At 39.0% G+C, this 7,758-nt stretch overlaps 1 protein-coding gene and 1 long non-coding RNA gene across 2 annotated transcripts in view; both read right to left on the bottom strand.

Moving 5' to 3' along the window:
- The window catches only part of zic6 (zic family member 6), a 4,915-nt gene extending 2,168 nt beyond the window's left edge, over positions 1 to 2,747 (bottom strand). The window contains exon 1 of the mRNA XM_032528374.1: positions 1,309 to 2,747. Coding sequence (XP_032384265.1) covers positions 1,309 to 2,266 — 958 coding nt within the window. The 5' untranslated portion in view covers positions 2,267 to 2,747. The remainder of the gene's footprint in view (positions 1 to 1,308) is intronic.
- The window catches only part of LOC116697067 (uncharacterized), an 81,387-nt gene that overhangs the window by 24,026 nt on the left and 49,603 nt on the right, over positions 1 to 7,758 (bottom strand). The window lies entirely within an intron of this gene.

The following is a 7,758-nucleotide window of genomic DNA, read 5'->3' as shown; positions in this document are numbered from 1 at the left end:
ACACACACACACACACACACACACACACACACACACACACACACACACAACCAGTAAGAGCTGGACTTCCAATAAAACCTCAATAGTTTCTGTAAAATCATTGTGCAGGCCTGTATCTATCTTTAAGAATTTCAAAAAAAATGTTAATTTTTTTTGACATAAATTATGTCTGATTAACACAATACGCATGTGCAGAAACAACAAATGTCATCAAGCGACCCTTTTCTGTCTCTATTCTCTTTGCTTTCATTAGTAAAACAATTTAACACCACAAGTAAAAGGGGGCGCCTAATAAATATTTTTTTTTCCTCCAGCCTCTCTTTTTCTCGGAGGGACACTCACTTCAGTCGTTAATTATTTTCTGAATTTAAATGCCTACATTACAGTATTATTACACCGTGTGAGATCACGTTTCTACTGCAATCCCTAAAGTGTGTGTAAAACATAAGTATAAAATAAGATTGCACAGTAAATCCTTTTTATAGAAGTTATTAGATGCTGGAGCATAGAAGGGAAAGCCCAAAGACCCAGTCTGTTTCCACAGTGCTGCCTTCATGGCAAGTAGCAGGCCTATCAAAGTGATGGAAATGAGGATAAGGTTATAAATAAATTAGATTTTTGAAATGTGACTCATTTTGTTTATATGTCTAATCATTTCATTTTGCTGACTGAGGTCATCCGTTTGCTCGCCTTTTTATTTCCTACTAGGCCTACATCACTGTGTGATGTGCTCTGCTAGTCTTCCTGCACAGGAGATGAGTCCCTGGGAGGCAGATACAGCGTAACGGCTACGTCACAACTCTCCGGTGTCCGGGCATTTATTTAATAATTTCAGTGAATGAAGTGGGGGAGGCACTCAAACCACTAGGTCTGCAGAATATATTCGTTTGTAACTGGCTTACTACTACTCATCTGCGGTGCCTGCATGGAGCCTAAACATGCTTTTCTCCTGCAAAACCCACAGAGACAGCAAGAATCCGCGAGAGAAGCTGTGCATTAAAAACATGTTGTAATAATGTTGGCCAAAATAACGGCACAGAATAATTATTAACGATAATACTTATAATACTACTTCTAATAATAATATTAAAAACCATAACAAAAATAATAAATTGTGACAGAATTGGCAAACTTCCATAATCAATAACATAAAGAAAATTATACAAAATATGTTCACACAGATAAAAATTGCAAAACTATTTTTTTAAATTTAAAATATCACTTAGAAAAATGTATTTTATCAATATTATTATTACAAGTGTTATTAATATCATCAAATCGTGTGCATGTGTCTGATTATGAACTAACCTGTGTGAGTCCTCTTGTGGATCTTTAGGTTTTCTGATCTTGCAAAAACTTTTTCACAGCCGTGAAAGGGGCAGGGAAAGGGCTTTTCCCCTGTGTGGACTCTGACGTGGTTCACCAGCTTGTATTTGGCTTTGAAAGGCTTCCTGTCCCTCACACAATTCTCCCAGTGACACACATATTCAGAGTGATCTGGTCCTCCGACATGCTCCACTGTTACATGGGTGACAAGTTCATACATGGTCCCGAAGGCTCTGGAGCAAGACAGCTTCCCAGCCCCCTCTTGGCCGTCACTCCACCTGCACACCAGCTCAAGCTTCACTGTTTGTTTAGAGCACCTGAGGAAAGCGTCGCCTCCTCCACGCTGAATTGCCATGTTGAGGGGTTTGTACAGACCCAGGAATTGGGAGACAAGTTGCTGGCTGTTTCCCTTGGGGTTGATAGTTTGGCCATAAGGGTGCGTCCGGCCGAGGAGGTCGCCAGGTAAACCCAGCATCATCTGGCTGCCAAAATCTCGAGATGCGTCGGTGGAGGCGTGGGCCTGCTCCTGATAACTTGAGAAAAAAGCATGGCTTCTGTTGTCTCTGTAGCCAGGAAAGTCACGATACCTTCCAATCCCGCCATGTTGGTTAGCTCTTGATGCCAGTTGATCAGTGACGGGTGCCATGCCGGCTCCAGAAAGATTGGCTCCAATGATAATGCCCTTAGGGCTGTGCTCTAAGCGGTGGCTGGGGTATCCAGAGTCTGAAGAATTGGGAAACGAATGGTCAACATATGCACTGGACCTCGTCTCGGGGTAGTCTCGCAAATTGTGCGAGGGGCAGAGTTTTAAGGAACTGCCAGTGGGGAGTCCCATGTGCTCCCCTGCCAAAGGTGGCAGCACCACGCTGGGTTCAGTATTGCTCTCCCCGGGGTTGACGCAAGAGAGAGGGCAGCCACTAAACCTCGAAAGGCTTGTCATGTTTTGTTGTTGGTTTGGCTAGGAGTTTGCAAAGTCAACCGAATACAGCACTCAGGATTCACCTAGAAATCCTCTTTCCATTTCCCCTGTTTGTGTATCATCTGCATGTGAAATTCTTGGCTGTGAACTTCGCAGAAGTAGGAACCAGACTCAATTTCGTTAAAGTTGGTGTGAGTCCCATGCCGTTCACTTTGCCCTCTTGATTTGTGGCAATAACCGTGGTAGTAAAAATGCTTCGAAACAGGCCATGGTGCAATATAAAAGCACAGCAGGCAAACCTGCTTTTAAAAAGGGAGCTTTGGGATTGGTTGGAATGCGCTGTGATTGACAGGCGCTGGGTTTGTTTTAAAAGGGACACGCAGGCGTTCACTGCACGACTCCGTTTTCAAATATCGCAGAGAAAATGCTTTGAAATGTGCCGCGATACATGCCAATATTGCTGCCTCTTTAACTTCAGGCGCCTACTCATAAGACCCCTTCTCTAAATGTGATTTTTTTTTAAAATGTGGAATACTAATCATCTGATAAAAGTCAAGTGATTAAATGCAAAAATGAGCAAAACATAAGACTATCTACTGTCATTTATATCGCTGGAAACATCGCCAGAGCAAATGTCCCACTCCTGCCCTGCAAAGAATAATAGAGAGTGGCCATAGCGTGTCCAGGCCAATTATTGTCAAGACTTTCATTTTGAGTGGTGTGCCACATTTCAAAACAATATCTGGTTACAGGAAACTAATTCAAACACTTGAATCAGTCAAATTATTTAAAATAGCCCATAATGTTTTTGTTCGTCACAGCCTGTATAACCACAACGTTTAAGGGTGTATTTGTTGACTATGTAATATATAGTCGACTGAGCACTTATGGAGGTAAGAGTATCTTTGCATTACACTTTACTTGTAGCATATAGTACATGCATTTTTTAGGGAACAAAGTTACTTGTTGGCCTCATGTCCAAAGAAAAACTTTCATAAAGCAACAAGTAGTGCTGTGACACCGGACCACCAACATATAATTATTTTATTGGAAAACGTTATTTCAGATTATTTTCCAGCAGTGGCACCAAGGAATACTGCAAAACAGGATGTACTATGTTTGAGTCCAACGTGAACTATGAGCTTTAATAAATTAATAATCATCAAAAGTGCACCATGCGTCTTGCAGCCTAGCACAGAACTAGTTATGTAAAATGTAAATTATGAAACGTCACAAACAGCAGTGGACCGACTCCACTGTTCCTGGGAAACTCTGATCAACTTTCTTACTTTGGGGTGCTGTGAGGACAGCAGCGTCAAGCTCTGCACGCTCCTCTAGTGCACAACATATTTCTGCACGTCTCCTCGCTTTAACGTGACGCTGATTCTATCAGCGCACTGGCTTTGAGCAAGCCTAGTTCGGACCAATTCTTTTATCTGTTGCTTTTATTTAAATCTACACGACGGACTGAAGGTCCGACATTTAAAGGTGAAAAAAAAAACGTATTTCCAAAGACAGTAGCTGTCGGAATTTTCAGCTATTTCTTAAAATGAAAAAGCAGAAAAAAATCCTTTTCCACATTGTTATGCTGACGTCACCTGCAGTGGATCCTAGGCAGAGACAAAGCAAGGGGCCCACTTGACATTAAGTGCTGCAAAATAGTAGACATGCCCAGAACTGGCCTAATTCCGTCATGATTGTAATGGACGCTCATGTTTGTCAACCTTTAACCCGATGCATTTCCGAAAATGATTGAGGGTTGAAGGCCAATAAAGTGAAAGTTTCCAATCTGTGATTCAGAAAGCAGAAATGACTGACAGACCTGGGCCCCAAATCATTCCAGGACATAATTTGCAGCAAGAAGGCCAAATAAGAAAGAGGACTACATCTTTTGTGATTTAATAAACCAAATCTGAGACATGCTCACCTTTTTAATAACAGTCACAAGTGTGTGCTATAGGCCTAGTATATTTTGTATAAAAAGACAAAAGGTTACTTAAAGACTCACAACATCTAGGCTGCATTTGCTGAAATGTTCACATTACCCTAATGTGGCCATAACTTAAATCAGAATTTACTCTAATATGTAGTTTTTAATTTAACTGCAATATGGTATGGACGTTGGGTGTAGTATCCTTCATTTGTAAATTTATATTTTGCATTTGCCAAATACATTTAACAAAATTTGTATTTCATAGGATTAAAGTTGTAGTGGTAGCTTCACAGTGTGAACAATTCAATTGTAATAGTAATGTCAGAGACACGCAAACACAAACCACAATTAGTTATGACTTAGTTAAGGACTTCTTTTGTCCATTTTTACCATATTATTTTTTAAATTTGACAAAATATGCCAAGTCCGCAACAATTCAGAATTTTTTCATTTGTAAACACATGAAACTCCAGTTTAAACATCTACATTGTACCAAATTGTAGCATTCTGACATTTGCAATCCCTTCTTACCCTCCAGTTTCATGAGCTCGGTCATTTATGCTTGGTTGCTTGACAGGCCAATCCTAGTGACTGTTGCACACAAGATATCACTCCCAACTATCAAAACACTCATGTCAGGGAATACACTTTACATCCATAAAATCCCAGTCATTCCCATTACAGTGAATATGGACAAAATGAATGACAAAGGGGCAAAATGAAGAGATGAAATCAAACAGAAAACAAATGCCAGTTAGAAGACCAGAGTTACAATATAATGCCATGTTGTAGACGGGATTGAAAATTGAGTTCATTTGATTGATTTGAGCCGAAGAAGAATTCTTTTAAAATAACATGCAATGCCTTTTTTGCTATTTGCACAAAGGCGATAAACATTTAGGCTATATAAACAGTGTGTATGAGAAACACCAGGTGTTACACTTTACAAAAATAATAAAGAAAGTGTGTGCGTGTGTCAGACATATTACTATGTTCATGTATGTGGTACAGACAGGAATGTATTTGTGTACATTTAAACAACTGCAACTATATTAGTGTGGAGTAGTGCTGATATATTATAATTGATGAGGGCTGGCAGAGGCACAGTCTTGCCATGACTTTATGAAATTTAGATGAATTAACAGGTTTGGGATGTGTCCATTTGCAGACAGATGCTCCTGTAAATCACAGCAAGAAGTCAATTAGCCCTCTCCATCAGCCATATAAAGGCAAACACCTAGTACTGTAGCAGTCGCTCAAGACCCAAATGACCATATAAAGTATGTAATATCCATGACAATCTGTGCAGTTATACTGTATGAAAGTATAGACCTGTGTTGAACAATATGAAGCAAATACAAAATGACAAAATATTTCCGTTTCCTCAGATTAACACATAGACAGCGCAAAATAGGCCCGAAAGCAATGCAATACAGTCAAGTATTACATCGTGAAAATCCAAATTACAAGATGGTTAAATTGGCATTCGTCAGGTAAAGCTTTACTATCTATGGTGGCAAATTCCTTGTCATTAACAGCTGCTTCACTTGTAAAGAAATCTGAAATAACATTTGTGTTTTAAAATACAACACAATGTAAATATTTGATTTGTGAAAACCCTAAGCATTCAGGAAAAAGTGGAAGCAAATGTTGCACGTATGAACATTATTTTCACTTAAACAAATGTGAGCCAACATTTATTTTATTCTATAATGTATGAAATCCACTGGAGTATACAACTGCAGACCACAACCTGAGCCTTTATACTGTTGGGGGCTGAAATAAATGTTAGAACTGAAAAAAGTGTCATTGAGAATTCACCCAATGCAAATTATTTTCTATTAAATCAAGGCAAAGACAGTCTGGGAGTTGGCACATTTAACCACAGCAAAAACCTGCAGGTTCATTCAACACAATGTCCATTTAAGCAAAACTGTGACTCAAGATATTCATTTAACGGTGCCGTTGGGATACATTGACCATTGTCTACCTGTTTAAAATGGAAATACGGAAACACATTCACATACAGTGGTATGGAAGTACTATTGGGCTATGGTTTTGCCATTGTTTTCAGGAGATGAAGATTTCACTTTTGTCTGGTCACTATTGAGTTAACTTCAAGTTCACAAACTCTTCTATAGCACAAGCGGCCTGAGCCAGCCAAGCTGCAGGCTACCAGCCAGACAACATGGACTAAAAAAATTACTCAACATTGCTGTAAGAGAAAATCCAGACGTTTGGTCTGCCAGAGGCAAATCTCTTTATGAGAAAATAATTATCATGCATCTAAGTCATTTATCAAATTATGCACTTAAATAACCTGTATAGTTGCTGACTAACACATCTACATTAGAATGAATGTATAAATGCGAGTGGTTTACCATTTTGGCTGATGGTTATGTTCTGCTCTTTTCCAACAGCATGGGTCTACTGTCAGAGGTATGCACACTATATTGTGATATTTTAAGGTAACGCGCATGCTCAGTTAAGAAGATTATGTTATAACCAATGGGCTATCCCAATGCCCAATGAGGTAATCCCAGCAGAGATAACTAAATCATCAAATTATACTTAGTCCTGCAGAATAATGTGCTAAAATTGCACGTTGATCATTAAAGATTTTCGGACATTTAAACTAAACACAGGCTTAAACTAAATGCATATTCATTAAATCCTTTTATGCAACTAAAATGAACATCTCTAAAGGTTAAAATAAATATTTAAAATCGGGTGGTTGCAAAACTGTAAAATATAGGCTAACTGTATCAAATTTCCCGGAATTAAATTAAATAGATATATAAAAAAAGAAGAAAAAAAAGAAATGGAGGTGAAAATGTGAAGGGCTGCATGCCCGAGCGGGAGCGATAGAAATATTCTGGCTGGTGTGAGTGAGACAAACGGTTAACAAAAGTGCAGTTCTTTTGAAGGCCTATGAAGCTGCCTTTCCCCCTCGTTTACAGTTTCCCCATTTTTTATTGTACAGTAAAAAACAGTATTAATGCGCCAAGACAGCCTGCTTCTTTCAGACAAGAAGAGATCGATTTAAAAATTTAAAAAAATGAAACAACATGACCTAATATTCTTGCATTGCTGACTCTAGATGTATTTAGATGCTGGTGAAAGACACATTAGAAAATGTGTGTTTGAAGCCTCCAAATTCACTTAAATCCCACATTTGTAGAATTAATAAATACAATATTCAATAGATAGTGTACTTCTCTCTTATGCAACCGTTTCTTTAGGCTACATTAGACCAGTTGATGACAGCTCAACTTTTTCTCAGCAAAACCCCAGTGCCTATATGCTGCTCTCTCGCTTACAAACAGTTGTGACTCATCTTAACCATGTTGCTTAATTATTTCATTGTGATGATATGGCTGCAAATACACGGCACATAATTTAAGTGGCGTATGGGGCCTTCACGTTTCAACAAGCCAATAAAATATGGAGGGAATACAGGAAAACCTAACAGGCTGCTTGTCACTTGTAGAAGTTCACAGAAGGTCGCCATAAATCTCAAACTGCAAAACTGCTAAGGAAAACTCTAGTAGCTGTGTGTGTGTGTGTGTGTGTGTGTGTG

Source organism: Etheostoma spectabile, chromosome 10 (assembly GCF_008692095.1).
Source record: "Etheostoma spectabile isolate EspeVRDwgs_2016 chromosome 10, UIUC_Espe_1.0, whole genome shotgun sequence".
Classification (NCBI taxonomy): domain Eukaryota; kingdom Metazoa; phylum Chordata; class Actinopteri; order Perciformes; family Percidae; genus Etheostoma; species Etheostoma spectabile.
Note: the sequence above shows the minus strand (reverse complement) of the source record. Positions and strands in the feature narration are given on the sequence as shown.